Below are 18,836 nucleotides of genomic sequence, written 5' to 3' on the forward strand. Positions count from 1 at the left end.
ATGACAGTGTCACCGTATGGTTCAATGTAATCAGAAATTGGGAGGTTGCAATGGTAACAGACACAATCGGGTGATTAGAGTGCCCAGAGATGCTGGAAGAAGAGGACTTTGAGGTTTGGTGTCAATTTGTATACAGCTATTGGGTCTACGAGAAGAAAGTGAGATGTATTTTGGAATGAAGGGATTGTCCACGATGACCTCTTGACCCTAATAGGTGTTCATAGTACAATGTTTAGTATGAATTATATGCGCACGTGTCTATATCTGTGTGTGTATACTCCTGCAATTACTGTAGGTGTACACACTCTCAACAATTATTGTTCAAATACAAATTCTGTGGGTATAGAATCATTGCTAGATGTCCGTGCCTGCCAAATATTTACAAAGTCTACGGAATAAGGCATTTATAAAATGGTAGGCCAATTTTTAAGAGGTCACAGCAGGCCACGATTCCCTTAAGAACTTCTGCTGCCTTGCAACAGACCGAGCATGATGGATGAAAATTGATGGTGATGGCTACCGATGCTTGGAAAGGCTCGGCATGCATTGCCAACACCCACCCATCTGTGCACTCCCTCACAAGGATATTGCCTCCTTCACACAGTGGTGGCCCCTGGCTCCGGTGTTGAGATGCTACCCATTCCATCGCAGGGTTTTATAGTCTTATGTGACACACGAGTGAATGGATAATTGAAACACCCATCGCAGTTACTTCATTAGTACTATCTCAGCCAGATGGGCATATACATGTGTCATGTAATAGCGCCGGCTGTTGGACAGCAGCGGCAGCTGTGGTGGACAGACAGTACACACACTGATGAGCGTGAGTGGAACTAGGGTAAGGGTCACGGAGGACCCCATCTGGAGGCCCCTGGAACCTGCTAGCGGGTTCGAGAAGGGAGGCGCGGTCAGGGCGGAGCCAGGCCACGCTGGGAGCATAAAAGGAGCCGAGAGCGGGGGGGCTCGAGGCTGCCGGTTCTGGGAATGGACCCGTCTCGTAGTTGCTGTCATCTCGTCGCCGTCGTCGCTAAACGTCTCCGCGAGATATTGCGCTACGAAGGAGAGTAGTTGGCTATCTCAGTCAGCGCCGTCAGTGTTAGACGTCTAGTGTTGTGTACAGGTTAGGCTGAGCTACTGTGGAGAGTGTATGGACGAGACCGTGAAAGTTGTTAATAAAGAAGGTGCCTCCTAGAAACTCTGTCTCTGAATCGTTGACACTACACATGTATCATCCTAGAAGGGCATTTCTGCTGGATGCCCAGCCCAGGTGATTATTATGTTTTGTACGCACATTCAAATTATCAAGCCACCCGATACTGATAAATCTGAGGCAGAGTTTGCAGCCTCCGCAAACTGGAGCCACCACTGTTTCCGCATGCAGAGATGCCATAGATTTAGGGCAATTACTGACTCCCCCAATTCTATGGCCCAGCTGTTCTCTAAGCACTACCCTCAGTGGACCTTGTAGAACACAGCCAGTGCACAATGTACTTCCCTCCAGGCAGAATGTGAAGATAATTGGAATGGCTCCACTGCACAATAACTCGGTTTGTATAAAAAAAAAACCCACTCATTGACTAATTTGCTGACCTCAAATAACGGAATGCATTTTTTGTTTAAAGTGATTAGCAGTTATATTTATTTTTGGTGAATTAATGTCTTCAACATTAGAATGACTGTGTTTTTCTCTTTTCAAAATATAATCTGGCTAATGATCACTCCAATAGTTAATTTCTCAGAAGAAAATGTAATTCCTCTGAAGCAACTGTCTTATACCTAAACAAAATTATGATTGCAACCATGTGAATATCAGACAGTGTATAGTTTGGGGCAACAACTATTCTTACCGTTTGATCAGTAAGGGAAGGCAGGACTATCTTTTTTTCCATGGTATTCATAACGATCTTCCATAATTCTTTGAGTACTCTCTTCAGCACAGTCTTCTCACATACCTTGGCAAACAGTGTCAGACTGCATACAAATAAGCACACATTTCCTGTAAATGCTCATGAACTTTTGTAATAAAACAAGATCAATATATTATTTACATCAAAAATGTTTGTGTTGTTCATTATCAAACTCAATATTCTTCACTTAAAAATAATCTATATCTATATTAATGGTTTTTGGCATAGAGATCTGCGGAAAATGGATATTTTTTATTATCCACAATTTTGAGTTATCCGCGGCCATCCTCCCCATCATTAGCGTGGATAATCGAGAGTCTACTGTATTTCTATTAATACTTAATGTTGTGCCACGAAGAAGTAGCCTATCTGTTTACAAGTGAATTGCTGCCAAAAGCTTCAACATTTCAAACCCAGTGGTTATTGACGTCCATGCTTTCATGAGTTGAGTAAAGCTCCCATTATGTATATTTATTGACATCGTGATGGGAGTGAAAAATGCATTCAGACTTCAAGGTAGGACGACCACTTACTTGCCATCCAACAAGTCCATGAGAGGACGCAAAATAGTGTCAGCATCTCCAGCTAAATTCCCTTGCCCAGAGCTTCCACCCTTCACCTGGCTCAGAAGGTCAGCCATTGTCTTCACGCTTTCCTCCACTTGTGGGCGAAAACTAAAACATTTTGCGGGTGAATGCATGCAAATTAAGAAGGGTTAAAAACCTGTCCTTTCTGCATCCTGAAATCAATTCTTACATGGAAGAACATATTTCATGTATTTTATGGGGGGGGGGGGGGGGGGTGGGGGGGGGGGTGTGAATACAAATAGTAACTTACATTTGTAATCTTGCTAAAAACATCATCTTTAACATTTACATTTGTAATTAAATAACCCAGGCGTTTATACATATGCGAATAGAAGCACACTATTTCCATAGCAACTTTAAGCCATGATCAATCCTTTATGAATTATGTTATATCCTGAATTAGTTTTTGGTTTACATGTAAAATCCATTTGTTTTACATTCATACAACTAAATATCACAATAACTTAATCCATCACAGTTCTTTGTTGAAAATGTGGAAAAATATCAAGCAGTTTGTACTCTGTCCTTGTGGGACAGTATGTTTTTTTAAGTGCAATGTCACCTGCTATGAAGTACTGTCAAATTTGTGCAAAACATTCATTTGAGCAATAAGTTTATACTACCAGTATACATTTCGATTTAAAGCTTTCATGACTGCAGGGATTCATATTCCTGGTTCTTTCGGTAAAGTCACGTAGAAGGGAAATAATAAAATAATAATAAAAATTACATAATAAAATAAAATTCTCACGACGTCTCGGCCACAACGCAAGCAGCCGTCCTCAGATGAGGTGAGGATGGCTGCTTGCATTGTGGCCGAAACCAAGAATATGTACCATTATACATATTCTTTATACATTTAACTGGTGTAATCATCGTTCACATTATATCTAAGAGTAGAGTTAAACTTGAATGACGTTGAGAAACGTTATAATCAATTGTTTGACCTAGTGACAAGGATAATCTGTATTACGCTTTGTTTACTCCTGAACTTGTTATTCTGTGTATGCACCAAAAGCCTGTGTAACATTATGTATGCAGGGTCTTGCCAGTCTGAGTAATTACTTGCTGAAAAACTTTACAGTTTGGCATTACAAAGCTGCTGTCTGGATGAAATCTGATACCTGTTTTTTCCCTGATATCCCAATTTTAAAACTCCGATCATATACATGAGACTACTATTCCAGTGCCCAGCATTGGAATGGTGTTCACTGGAATCATGTTCTAATATATATGTATATGATCAGAGCGTGTTGGTGACCACTGCATGAATAACTTGTGTTCAATCTAATGACATCTCTTGAGCAACCTCAGAGCTCACTGATGGATATATGTTTGGCATGCATGCTGCTAACATTGAAAACTAAAATCCCCTTCATTATTCCACCATGGTTTCTGAAACCCTATTTCTGCGCAATGGAGGAGTATCATATTACTAAAGCTGAATGCTATTTGTTACTAAATAATATTCATATCCTTGTTTCTCCATTTAAACAAAGGGAAAAAAGACGCATTAAAATGTGATACATGTTACTTGTTGAAAAATCATTGTACAGGACAACTTTTATGTGAGGTAATGTCCAAATAATACCACGGAGACGATTATTCTTGCTTCAATATGTGTGGGAAAATGTGTAAATAATTGCTGATCATTGGGAGTGATTCATCTCCACTCCTATCTGCGAAAAATTAATGGATAATTCGATCTGTGATGATTTTCTGAACGTGCGTACTGGGGAAAAAGGCTGGTCAATACCCACAGTTAAACCTGTGGGTAATTGGATGAATTTGCCTCGCAATTCCATGCATGCACAATAAATATGGAGATAATTGGAATTGCGTTCCAGTAGCACTCGTATGCTTTCTATTTAGAGTGTGGTGGGGGTCTTTGATGCACAACCACTGTTCTAAAGACATGTATTCCTTGTGTCAGTCTCCATGCGCCTGTGTATCTGTGTCCCTCTCTGTATCTCTGGATCCCTCCCTTTCTCTCTGTATCTTCATTTCTTTATCTCGATTTTTCCACGTATCTCTCTATCTCGTTTGTGCATCTCCATCTTCTCTATCAATATTTGATTCTCTCCGTGTCTCTCTGCATCACCTTGTGTCTCTCCATGTTAGTTTCTGAACATCTCTCTATTTGATATCTGTGTGGGTGGAAGATCACAACCTTTATGCAGTCTACCTGTTACGTGTGCCAGCACAAATTAATGTCGTCACCAAGGCTCCTGGGCACCGATCAGGCCAGTAAAAGTAATTTTAAAAACGCACTTCTCAGAGCCTATCAATGAGGATATACTAACTTCATAGGGAGGTATTATCAAGATCAAAGTGTGATTTCCTCACCAAAACCTTTCATCATGACAAAGACATATACTATGTAGTTGCCCTCCAGGAAACTCAGAGCAAAGACGACAAAAACAAGCATCCAATTACAGCGTATTCAGCATCAGCTTCCGAAATGGTGAACTAACAACTTCCCAATGTCTACAAGCCACCCGACAGAGAATGGCCCTGACCCACTCTTGACAATGCACAGAACGCGCACCATTATAACACGGCTTATGAGCGGTCGACAATGTTATTCTCTGTTGGGCTGAGTGCTAGAGGAATTTTGGGTACACGTGCAGAATAACACAGTATATAAATGTTATTTGGGTAACACAGTTCCTTGTCCTGCCATCTTAGTGGCAATTTGGTTTCGTTTAACACATTTTTGCTTACTGTGGCACTTTTCAGGAATGCACCTACCACATTACATGAGGAAATACTGTACTGTGTTACCCAAATAAGATTTATAAAAATTTCCAACATTAGTTACATTTTAAAGTTTGTATCCAGGATAGCCACGCTGAGTCGTAGAATTCTTTTTCAGGAGGTTCATGCAATGGGTTTTTATTTTAAAATATTTACAGCAAATTGATGAGTGTTTATAATGTGGGAGTGCGAGGGGGCAACACGCTATCCCCGTACATATGGAAACCGATCATGATTCATACACTTGCTGTACTGCCTTCACCTGGCAATGCAGGGTACGCCACCTCGTTCCCCACGAGATGCGAGTTGAACAACATTTGTGCGATGCACCAAACCTTGCCTCCACAGTGTTTGATTACAGGCATGCGCCACCGCTGCTTGGCATGAATTAAATAATGGATTAACAAATAGTGGACTGACAAATGAAGGTGTTTTCTCGGAGATGACGAATGAATATCACTTTAAAGTCACACGTAACATGAATGCTGAGTGTTCACGGGGACACGCATAATATGTATATACAAGTAACGTTTCCTCCTTACCTGATGCCAAACACTCGGCTCAGCTCATCTAAAACGCCATTCAGTTTGACTTGTAGTTCATTGAGCATCTCACTGGTCTCAGCATCAAGCTATTGGTAAGAAAAACAGTGTTCATTATAAAAGCACATCACAAGCCACAGCATTTGCATAGTGACATAGCTATTAACCTTACCATTTAATGAACATAATTAAAATCATACAGGCATCGCATTCTATTAAAAATAAATCCTCAGTAATAACAACTGTTATTACTTTTTAAGTGAACAAAATTTGTTCCAATATTGTACACAGCAAAAAATAAAGGACGTACGCTCTTGATGAATTATCATGAAATAAGCATCGTAATTTTATTGTTTTTTGCTCTTCCAGATTTAACATAGAATATACAGTGGGGCCAACATAAATGAATCGGGAATATTACTTATATTTGTGTATTATGACCAAAATTATATATTTTAGTTACGAAAGTGATAGTTATTATATGCTGAATAATATGTATTAGCATTCATAATTAAAATGTGTCCATGTCTACTTGGGGAAACCTTGGATACAGTATTTTTTTTAATCAGTAATAAAGATTAAGAGGTCAATGCAGCCAGCCTAATGTCACCATAAAACTCCGTAATTTCCTTCTTTATGTCATATCCTGCAAAAACTGCACAGTATTCCGCAATCTGGCTGTAGCTCTTCCCATTGGTTACTGACCCCTGGGTGCTGGCTCTAATGTCTTGTCTTGTAATTTTTCCTTCTGCATCCCGTGTGCTTGACTTTACCAATCCCATTCGCCCACCCTAATAATATGTACAATGCTCTGCCGCCAGTCATTCATGAACACATACATTTCGTATCTTCTTCTGAAATGAAATTGCTCGCATTGTGCAAACGTGTCTATTCTTACAAACCATATTTTTGACGCAAACGCCCATTTTTTTATCAATCAAACCATCTATTTATGACCAGATGACAGCCCATTGATACGCAGTCTCTTTTTCGAGGGACAATCGGCCCAGAAAAGCAAATGCAGTAATACTAAGAAAGTGCAATCCTCATAAAAACATCGGAATAAAGAAAGTATTCAAATAATCGTATTTTTTACAACAAGAATAATACATATATGCATTAAACATATCTATTATAATTCATTCATAACATTTATAAATGTGGTATATTAACCCATGTAAGGTTTAAATAGAACTTTAAGTAAAACCATAAATAACCAAAGAGTGAAAACATATTCACCTTAACTACTCAAATTCATATTTAGTGGCTCATTAAATACTGAGAAGGAATAGTTGCTAAATGTAGAAGAGATGTGATACTATTTGATGTGTGGGGAGCACCAAGCGTGTTTTGTGATCAATACCCACACACCTCCAATTCCATCGCATCAAAAATGTCCTTGTGACTCTCCCATCTAAATCACAATTTGATCCAAAGCTGTTGGTTCTTAATTATACCTTACAATTCCATTTGACATATTTCCTTGTCAATTTACATATTAGTGCAATAGTCACCCTACATCTGTTTAATGTTTCTGTAACTTAATTGTAATTATATTATGATCGGTCTAAATATAATTAGTCCGAGCTGATGTAAGCTGCAGGGAATTGATAAATTAACATTGATTTTTGTTCGTGCAATATTTTCAATTTCCCATCTGACAAGGTTGATTTTGCTCAGATTTTCCATTTGCTTCATTGTTGTTCCTTGTTTTATTTGTTTTGCTTTCGTCATTTTAGTGACCCAGATCGCTCTTGTAAATGACACTCTCCTGGTCCCTTGAGTGCTCGCCTGGTTAAACATGAACATGAACCACATTTGGCCATAGCCTATGGAGCATTGACATAAATTGCAGAGTCATATTTGAAGTTAATAGACGATATAGACCTGGAGATAATTTAATTGCTATCACTTTATAGCCAAACTAAACTGATATATGGCTCTTGATAGAGGGAGCAGCAAGTAGCCAGTCCTAATGTAGACATCAAAACTATGAGCGGAGTGGTTCTAGTTTGAAATTGCAGGGCCAAATGGAAAAATTAGTTTAGTCTATTTGAAGCTTGATTTGAGCAGACGTATAAATCATGTCACCATAATCAATATGTTGGAGGCAAGGAGTTGATGGAAATTGGATAATAAGAACATGATTTATATCCATTGAGATTTTTACCTGCTTTTTATAAGGTTTTGTAGAGGCATTACACATTTGAAGGATATTTTCCACGCTAGAGCTATGTTATGTGTTTAATGGCATTGCACAAGTGTTTTGTGTTATGGATGATTTAGGGCTGGTAGGTGTTGAACATCTTTTCTTACTTGCATTTAGAAAGCATCTTAATAATATACAACACCTTTTTAATGTTATTGAACTAAAACTGTAATTTAGTTTGAATTAAATTGCAAATGATGTAGGCGAGTAGCATATATAGTATTAAAGTGCTTTATTGACTGATCTATTTGAGCTGTAAGAACAAAAGTAGATTAACCTTTGCAGTAAGAGAAAAGTCTGATGAATTATTTTCAAATTCTGCACGTTATTTCATTCTCCCAAGATGATTTGAAAACCAGCCTAGTCCTTTTTTTGCAAATGCCAAAACATTTCAGTCTAAAGGTTGGAAATAAGGTGGTCAATCGTGAAAATTGCCGTTTAAAAAAGTAAATCAATAATAACTAAGCAGGACAGCGAGAAGATGGCCACCGTTTGGTTGTGCCTGACTTTGCACTCCACACCTCCTCAATTGGCTTAGGTAGCTGAACGCTGAGGGTTTCCGCTGACAAACCCTGAAGCGATATTCCCCCTTTGTTATCCCTCCGTTATAATTTTTTTGTTAGTGTGTTGCGTCTACTACTGTGTGTTCTATTGTTTTGATCCCAATTGCTGTTGAGTTCCAGAACCATCTCCTGGACCTTGCTTGGCACCCATTCCACATACGGGGGACTCTTACTGGTTCTATTCGGTAAGGTCACGTAGGTAAAAAACATAAAACAATAAATAAAACAAATTTTATTTTTTTACCTACGTGACTTTAACGAATAGAACCAAAGAGTATGGATCCTTGCAGTCACGAAAGCTTCAAATCTAGAATTGACTCTTACTGGCTCTGCCGTGGCTCCGTTGGCAGCATGACTCTTTTCCTTTATATGTTTTGATTAAATATGTATTCACTTTTTCGATTTAAAGCTTTCGTGACTGCAGGGATTCATATTCTTGGTTCTTTCGGTAAAGTCACGTAGAAGGGAAATAATAAAATAATAAAAATAAAACAATACAATTCTCATGACGTTTCGATTGCAACACGAGCAATAATCATCAGGTTTTCACACCTTCGATTGCAACACAAGCAATCATCATCAGGTGTGAAAACCGGATTATTGCTTGTGTTGCAAGCGAAACATCGTGAGAATTTTGTTTAATTTGTATTATCTCATTATTTCCCTTCTACGTGACTTTACCGAAAGAACCAAGAATATGTATTCACTGTGTATGTACAGTGTCTTGAGATGTGAGCACATTAAGACACAATATAACGCAGCATTGATGTTGTTATCATCGAGGATTATGATGCAGCAGTGTTGTGGCTTGGCTCTCCAACACACCAGTGTGCTGTACAATTGACGAATTGGCCACGTTCTGTTTACGTGACAACCATTACTAATTGGCTGTGTCGGGTGGTGGCGGGTTTTAACGACACATTAATATATTTACGCGATCTAACCCCAGAAAAACCTCCATTGGTCGTTTTTATCGATTAAGAATAACAGTATACAAATACATATTGGCCTCTAGCTAATCTGGGTCTTTTTTTTTACAACCAACACTGGGCACAATGCAAGCTGGAGACTGCATTCGTATGCGCACTAGGGATAATACAACCTATACACTTATCTGTTGTATGGAATTTAGCCAACCTATACCATTTGACGCTGATCTTGTAGGTGCTCTCGTGTCCGCTTAACTAGATATTTATTTTACAAGTGACATTAATTCTTCAAGCGTGTCAGAAAATTCCTTTAGTCTTCCACCACTGCTTCATGGCTTCAAATGTGCAATCGTTATTTCTTTGCATTATTATACAGTGAATGCTATCTACAGTTAATATTTATTACATTTTAATAATATAATATTTCATTACCTGATATGTATTATTTTCAGTATGCCAGACATATCACGTAACTATAATTAGCCTGGCTTTGAAAGTTCTCACTGCGTTTTAAACATAAACGTATGAATCAGTATGTAAAATAAATAGGACCCTGAAATTATCCAATAAAATCCGTGATTTTATGTATCGGATCCAGATTATTTATATTAATAAAAAATCCAGTAGTTAGTCATTGGGATCGGTTTTCAAGAATTGTGTGGTAATGTACTCCATTACTATATAATGTGTTGCTTGGGATAACCTGGAGAAAAAGTACAGTTGAGAGAAAATGATGATTCTGAAAAGTCAGGCTTTGATCAATATTAATTCCACAATATTAGGGCTGTGGGTTATATTTGAGCCATGTCCCACAGAAAAAAAAGAGTGGAATGTCAAATTTTAATGCAGAAGTAATAGTTTTGACTGTAATCCGGCCTGGTCACAGTTAAACTATTCATATGAAACGTATTAATCGTTACATTGAATGTATTTTAAAATGAACAGTTATAACTAAGCTATGTATGTTGAACTTCTTTCGCACCGTAGTAGGCCACAAGCATTGTCATCTCCCCTTGTTATTGAAAATGCTGTCTCACTCGGGATATTCAACTCTGTGTAAAGGTACCGACTTACACTTCTCATATTTTTTCCCAATTGTCTAGATTCTGAAAAAAAATATGTAATGGTCAAATAAGCCCATTTCATAACCTTAGCCTTTAAAATAGACATCCTGCTCTTCTCTAATAATAATGTAATATGATATCTGTTTGAGGGACAAAACTGGAAACCACATGAGAGTCGACATGCTTAGGAGCAGTTAAAGGAAGATGAGGATGGAAATAATGAATTATAGAGGTGGACTAGAGCAGGCCGGATGCTTTGAAAACCTGAACTTAATAGGAAAAATCAACATACCAATGTAAATAAAGAATGTTTTTTGTATTATCATGGTGATCATCAGCCATGGTCACTATACTACTGAATGAAGGCCTCCCCATGCCATTGCCACCTCCCACTATGTAACAATCCACTTAACACCTGAACGCAAACTGATTTCATTGCTCCATCTCCTTGGAGGACGTCACCATCGGATGCGTTCCATTTCTTGGTTGCCACATTATTGTTGACCATGGTCAATCATCCCTTACAGCGTAATGTCCTGCCAGAGCCCACTTTTGTTAATTAGTTTGAATTAAGCCGTTTACTTGTGTATGTTCTATAATACATGTATTCCTCTTTCTGTCTTTCAATATAATTCCAAGAAAGCTTCATTCCACGCTTCTATGCACATGCTTGGTTTTGTTCCAAAATTCCCACGAATGACCACGTTTCTGAACCATGTTAAAGCGGGTGGTAAGGACCAATTAAAACCAAATGTTTTTTTTTTACAAAATGGTATACAACTTTTCATTGTCAAGTTCATGTTGCTCAGTTTTTTGATCGGTGTATATTAATTGCCATGACGTACGGATGATGACAAAGTAGGCAGAGACTCCTCTTTGTAGGCAACACCGTTTACTCACTCTAACGACAAAGAGCGTCCCTAACAGAGAGGTAATGGCCTCTCCCAACCGATAGCCTAGAGGATACGTCCTCACACTTAGTGTGCCCTCACACTATACTCTGCTATCGGGAATTCCTCCATCTAAGGGACCTAGGGGAGGCTATGCTCACGCGACATTGCCAGGGTAACGGGTGCCGCCACTGGGCCGTTCGGACCTGGCCCTGACAAGGGCCGAGGGTCGGAAGTCCCAGGGTGCTGTCTAGATGTCTTCGGGTCTTGAGGTGAGTGCGGACGTACGGATTTTTAAACACGGTCGTGACACAGTGGAACGAAACGTGAAAAGTGCGCGCTAAGAGGTATGAAGAAGTGCACGCTTGGATTTTACATCCGTGCGACGGAGGAAACACTTGGATCAGCGAACGCCAGCAAGTTGCGCAGACATGTGGACTCGACAAAAGAAAGTGGGCTTGGGCAGCGTGCGTCACAGAAAATGGATGGGCCAAAAACTAGTGGCAGCCAAACGGAGGGAACATGCCTAAAAGTACATAAATTGTTGCAGAAGCTAGATGTAGCACGACTATAAGTAATGGCAGAAGCGTGGAGAGACCTTAATCCCAAAGTGAATAGATCATGGCTGATTATGATGATGATGAGTAGCACATCATGCTTGGTTATCTTATTTAATGCTGTATTCAATCGTACACCTGTTCTTTCATACAGTATTCGGAAATTCAGTTGGTGCCATTATATCGCTAGATTTATAAATCCTATCATTAAAATTAGCAGCTCGTTTACTGGCAGAATGACAGAAACTTTGTAATGCATGTCATTTTACAGCGAATGAGAATCCCTACGCCTGCTTTACACTCCACATCTTTTCATCCACATCTATACAAGCTCCCCCGGGTGCACTAATGTCCTCTCCCACTCCTGACATCCCCCCCACCCCCCTAGAAACCAATGCCCTTCTGATCAGAATCTTCATTGGAACATACTAAGAAGCTCTCACTATATCATACTGCTTTCTCAGCTCCTTTGCGCTCCATATTTCTGTAACACGGCTCATTTTAGTTTGAGGTGAAATAAGGCTAAACGAGTCATATCCATTTCGTAAGCTGGGTGCAGCTTAGCAAGTGGATGATGAGTCAAAGCTCTTTGACTCATCATCTGGAAATATAAGTTCACAACCAGGCCGAGGCTGGTGATCGGGGTGGCTGCTGCGGTTCAAAGCTGTAAGGGTGCGCATAATTTCTGAGGGCATCAGAGGGGGGAGAGAGGGACCGAAATATTAGACAAAAGCGAAGGATCAAAGAAATGCACAGAAAGCACTGCATTCACCCCAACTCACCCCTCCACCAGTGTCAATAGTGACATATATGGCTGCAAACACATTTGTTTGTAAACACCTGTGTTTGCAGAAATAGATACACCAGTGTCACTGTTTGTTATGGCTGCAAACAAATGTGTTTGTTATGGCTGCAAACACATTTTTTTGCGAACATATTTGTTTGCAGCCATAGATATCACCTGTGTCACTGTTATGGCTGCGAACACATTTGTTTGCGAACACATTTGTTTTCAGCCATATATATCACCATTGTCACTGTTTGTTATGGCTGCAAACACATTTGTTTGTCCAAGTTTAGGGTATAATATGTTAAGGCCAGGCATTTCAACTTCACATTTTGGCATATTATTTGTTGTTGTAACTTGCTGACCTGCCCCAATTTGGCACAACTGTGAAAACGAGCTACATAGCTCATTGGATTCCTCCAGTTTAAATAAAGATTGTAATTCTGATATATTTGAAATGTTAAATTTCTCTATGTTTATTGTTCAACACCCAAATCATTATATTTAGAGCTCAGACAATACATCGGCCAGACCGACGTGTATATGCTTCCAAGGAGCAGATCAAGGTGGCTACATACAAAGCTTAAGCAAAGCAAGCAAGCCACTTTAAGTACATTTTAACTGTATTCATTGGTGTATTGTTTAGTGTATAGATGCTATCTACGGTGTTGGGTTTAATGTAGAAATGAATTAAGTAACGAAAAGCAGTATGTTGGATTTCATCTGAAGTTTTGGAAAGACTGAATATGTTGCAATAATGGTACGATAATGGTACAGCAGTGAGTAATGGTAGCAATCTAGGAAGTGTTAAAATTATTCGGGTTTACAAGTCAGTAGTAACTGGTAGTGAGAAGGCTTTGACCACTTTTTATTGGCGTTAGCACACACTCTTTAAACAAGTACCTTAACTATAGCCAAATATATTTATATTCAGCTCTCTTTAAAAAACGAGCTCCAGATACAAGCTTTTATTGGTGTGGATAAAAAAAAAACGTTCAAAAACGTAGCCCTCCAAATAAAAAATGGAGATTTTGGTTTTCAGATTAAAAAATCAAATTTTGCGTCTGGACGGAGAGTGCAGCAATAAAAGCCTCTGCAGAAAAACCTTCGCATGGCAGTTTCCAAGAAAAAACGTCCAAAATATAATGGCCGATGGTGATCTGTTCTAATCCTATGCTAACTCCCATTCTCTATGCAGATTTGTTTATCTTAGTTTACTATAACAAGTTGCAAAGTATACATTTTTTTATTAATAGGAGTGAACAAAAATGTAATGCTGCATGTCCAAAAAATGTATTCATAGCTCTAGCTGATTAACCATTTAATAATTCCATCCATAATTGGTATTACACCCCTTCCAATGTACAATATTAATTCTGAAATGTGTTACAAGAAAACTGTTTATTTCTCACATTAATCATCAAAATTGTCTCGTTTATATGTGTGCTAGCAATTAAGATATACAATTTTAATTGCAGTCAGATGGGGTAGCATAACGGATTCCAGTGATGCTGACCTCTTTGCCCCCCATGGCCTGGAACATCCTTTCCAGTTGTACACGCAATTGCTGGATGTTATTCATCAGGAAACAGGCCTGCGTGAAACAACAACAACAAACAAACAAAAAACACCGTTAAAAAAGAATCAGCATTCATATATTCTTTAAAACATAATTTATATTGTGCCTATACATGAAAGTGGGTGCCAACAGTACACTTTTAAAAAACATTTTATTCTCTTTAATTGTAACCGTCCCAATTAAAAATGTGCTGACGGTGTGGATAAATGTGGAAAGGGATAAGATAGGCTAACATATATGGAATTTGGTTTAACAGATAGACTTTCGCGACCAATATAATCCATAAGAGGTTTGATTTGGGGTTAGATCGCGTAAATATATAAATGTGTCGTTAAAACCCGCCACCAAACCTCTATTATGGAAGATATGGAATTTCTCTGACCATCAACATTTATTCAAGTACCACATTTACCTTGTAGTGAGGCATGCGGAGAAGCAAGTAAATCAGCTACAAGACCCAACTGAACATCTTAAGAACATGCGTGTTCAGTACAGCTTTGTATGCCTGTGAGACCTGGACATTGAAAAATACTGACAGCGATAAAATATTTGGCATTCTAATTGTATTGTTACAGAAGGCTAATGCATCTAAACCAGATCCAAAGAGTGATCAACAGAAGTAAGAAAAAGGTGACACATAGCAGAAGATGTGATGCAGGCAGAGATGAGAAGGAAACTGGCACTATTTGGACACACGTTTAGTAGGATGGACAACAAAAGGAACAATCTAGATTTAAAGTTTTCGTGACTCCAGGGATCCATACTCTTTGGTTCTTTCGGTAAAGTCACGTAGGGTATAAAATAAATTAAATCACGACGTTTCGGGCTCAACACAAGCGTCCGTCATCAGGTGGGACAACCACAGCAAGAAACAATTGCTGAAGTGGGCAAAAGGGCTGCTGTAACAAGAGGCTATATAGGTCAGAGAGGGGGGAGGAGCCAGGGAGGAGAGATAGAGAGGGGGGCGTGGGGTAGGGGGAGTGGAGCGCTGCTAGAAGGGATTAAAGGGGGAGTACGGCAAAATTCCGGGGGAGGGGGGGGAAGTGAGCGGGGCTGGGAATGGAAGGCTGACGAAGACTGGGCTACTATCAAAGGTTTGTTCATGAAGCCATCCAGATATATAAACATAGACATAACTTCAATCGAGAAGATGGCTACAAATTGAGCAATCATTGGAAGGATGTTATTAACCAGGTAAAACCTTAACTGCTTTATGGTGTTGCCTTCATATCCGCATCTTTCAGTTTTTCAGTTTTTTTCAGTTCAGTTTATTTTGGTATAGCCCTGTGAGCCATTCGGCTCTTGAATTGGGTGCAACCACAACACAAAAAAAAACGAACAAGAAAACATCTTAAAGTGACTATGTGACTGTGCAAACATAAAATCCATGAAAAAACCCAGCAAAATATTATACAGTCTTCGTCAGCCTCCCACTCCCAGCCCTGCTCACTTCCCCCCCCTCCCCCGGCATTTTGCCGGACTCGCCCTTTAATCCCTTCTAGCAGCGCCTCACTTGGCAGCGCTCCATTTCCCCTACCCCACGCCCCCCTCTCTATCTCTCCTCCCTGGCTCCTCCCCCTCTCTCTTACCTATATAGCCTCTTGTTACGGCAGTCCTTTTGCCCACTTCAGCAATTGTTTCCTGCTGCGGTTGTCCCCACCTGATGACGGACCGCTTGTGTTGCGCCCGAAACGTCGTGATTTAATTTATTTTATTTTATACCTACGTGACTTTACCGGAAGAAACAAAGAGTAACAACAGGAACATTAACAGTGTGTTGTTCAGAACAATGGAAGGAACGGGAGAGCGAGGAAGACGTAACAAAGAATGGCGTGATGACAACAGATGGGCACTACACTTAAGCATATTGGCACAAGACAGAGGAAAGTGAAAACAAATTATGAGATGTGCAGTAGACACCTCAGGGTTATCTGCCCATTGATCGTAATGATGGCGATGATTAAGCATTTCTGCTGTTCCCCGTATTGGCATTTTCATATTTTCACGAAAAACATGTTTTCTCCACAAAATTACATCAGGCTTGAGCCCTGGTTTCCAACTTGACCAATGTGTAAGGTTCATCATACATTTTCCAAACTTCGCCCTGTTCAATTATTTTGGTTCATGTGAAAACTACTCATCGGTAGTGTGTGCCTAACAACAGGATTACACTTGGCCCATTGCCCTGGAGCTGGCAGAAGTCTGTGTTTACAACAGTTACCAAATGATAATTCCAAATCTTACCACAGCAGTTAAAGGGGTGTAGCACTGAAACAGTGGCCTCTGCCAATATCCAATCCTGCCTGAGAGGAAACTGCAAGTGCAAGTTTCGGGCGGCCTGGAGTTAGCTTTGGTGCTCAAGCTGCTGATATGGTTATTTAACATGGGTTATACACACTTGTACATCAGTCGCTTAAGGGTACGATTTATGGACCCCATTGAGATCATACGTTTCAATGTCTGTCGAGGAAGTACAGCAAATATCAATTCCTCTTCCTTGCAGCCGGTGGCTAAGGCTAGGCTTGGCTGGTATTGCATAAAGTAATGAAGAAAGGCAACATTCTTAGTTACACCTTAGCCAAGGGATGTATATGTAATAGCAGAGCTGAATACAAGTGCCGGCTAGACCCATTTGCTACATGGTAGAGGAAATAAATGTCCATTCAACCCTAGCAAATGACTTTTCCCAATCTAATACAATTATGTATGTCTCTTGTATACCTCAATAGTCTACAAATGTTATAGACTCAGCTATCATTGGAAAGATGTCATCAACCACTTTGGGTCATGAGTTACTTGTGTTTTCTTGTCAATCAACCTCCACCGTCAGTAGTGTGGTGTGTGGAGCGGGGTGCAGTGATTTTCTGGTGGCCCTTTGCTGCATTGGCATTGCTGCTGCATTGGCATTGTTGCTGCAATGGCATTGCTGCTGCAGTGGCATTGCTGCTGCATTGGCATTGCTGCTTCATTGGCATTGTTGCTACATTGGCATTGTTGCTGCATTGGCATTGCTGCTGCATTGGCATTGTTGCTGCATTGGCATTGCTGCTGCATTGGCATTGCTGCTACATTGGCATTGCTGCTACATTGGCATTGCTGCTTCATTGGCATTGTTGCTACATTGGCATTGTTGCTGCATTGGCATTGCTGCTGTATTGGCATTGTTGCTGCATTGGCATTGTTGCTGCATTGGCATTGCTGCTGCATTGGCATTGCTGCTGCATTGGCATTGCTGCTGCATTGACATCGCTGCTACATTGGCAATGCTGCTTCATTGGCATTGCTGCCCCACCCATGCTGCTGGTGCTGCTGATACACTTGGGCTACGCCCATCTACAAACCTTTATAAACTGTTTGCCTTTAGAGGCTAACTCCTTTTCCTGATGACGACCGCTTGTGTTGAGATCGACACGTCGTGATATTTTTATTCACTTTATTTTCATTGTTATTTTTTCTATCTATGTGACTTTACCGAAAGAACCAAAGAATATATATGACAGAAGATATGTATCGATTTAAAGCTTTCGTGACTGCAAGGATTCATCTTCTTTTACGTGACTTTACCGAAAGAACCAAAGAAGAAGAAGATATGTAGACAACAGATAGAGATGCAGTGAGGTCAGAGAAGGGAGACTTTGACAAGAAATAGTAAGATAAGACTTATGTTTATAAGTTAGCGCTGTATTGAGATAAAAGGTATAAAATATAGAAATTGGGAGGAAATATGTGTACAATTTTACGTAACATGCAACATAAGTGTATCTTGTCGCTGGGCAGAAAATTGTAATTAAATTTTATGACCTGTTGAAAAGTGGTTTGAAGTGTAGATAACCCCAATATGACGGGATTTGAAGTCCAAAAGGGAAGAGGTGATTGCAAACAAGGGGTAAGGACCTGCCCTTAAAAAATAATTCCTGGGTGACCAGAGCTGAAACCGCATGGCGGAGAATAAATATTCCGAGGCAGGCTAACAGCATTTCGGGGGCATCTTGTAAAAAGCAAGCATTGAAGAAGCAAAAGTTCAACAGAACATCATCTTACCGCATTACATTCGCATTTGAGGTAGTGGCGAGTGAATATACTTATGCGTAGTATAAGGAAGAATTACATTAACAATATACATTTATAATGTATATTAGTCTTTGGTTCTATTCGGTAAAGTCACGTAAAAGTATAAAACAACAAAAAATAAAAAATTCACGACGTTTCGGCCTTGGTTGTGTTTTTTTTTGTTGTTTTATACTTTTACGTGACTTTACCGAATAGAACCAAAGAGTATGGATCCTTGAAGTCACGAAAGCTTCAAATCTAGAATGTATATTAGTGTTTCAGGAGCAGGAGGCAATGACACGAACGATGGTCCGTGTTTATTGGACAAGAGGAGATTTATTAAGCTGAACCAAGCGAGTCTCCGAGGTTGGAGGACCAAGCATGGAACTCACATGTAGATGCTCTTTGGATAGAA

General features: G+C 39.7%; 1 protein-coding gene across 9 annotated transcripts in view; it reads right to left on the reverse strand.

Annotated features, from left to right (window-relative positions):
* The window catches only part of LOC116957007 (protein unc-13 homolog B-like), a 262,505-nt gene that overhangs the window by 25,114 nt on the left and 218,555 nt on the right, over positions 1 to 18,836 (reverse strand). For all 9 annotated transcript variants that reach the window (XM_076052098.1, XM_076052001.1, XM_076052076.1 and 6 more), the window contains 4 exons: positions 14,309 to 14,386; positions 5,794 to 5,882; positions 2,441 to 2,581; positions 1,848 to 1,971 (listed from right to left, as the gene is read on the reverse strand). In XM_076052098.1, the coding sequence (XP_075908213.1) occupies positions 1,848 to 1,971; positions 2,441 to 2,581; positions 5,794 to 5,882; positions 14,309 to 14,386 (432 nt within the window). The remainder of the gene's footprint in view (positions 1 to 1,847; positions 1,972 to 2,440; positions 2,582 to 5,793; positions 5,883 to 14,308; positions 14,387 to 18,836) is intronic.

The sequence above is a fragment of the Petromyzon marinus genome, chromosome 1 (assembly GCF_048934315.1).
Source record: "Petromyzon marinus isolate PM22_M1 ecotype Great Lakes invasive population chromosome 1, UKy_Petmar_22M1.pri1.0, whole genome shotgun sequence".
NCBI classification, from domain to species: Eukaryota; Metazoa; Chordata; class Hyperoartia; order Petromyzontiformes; family Petromyzontidae; genus Petromyzon; species Petromyzon marinus.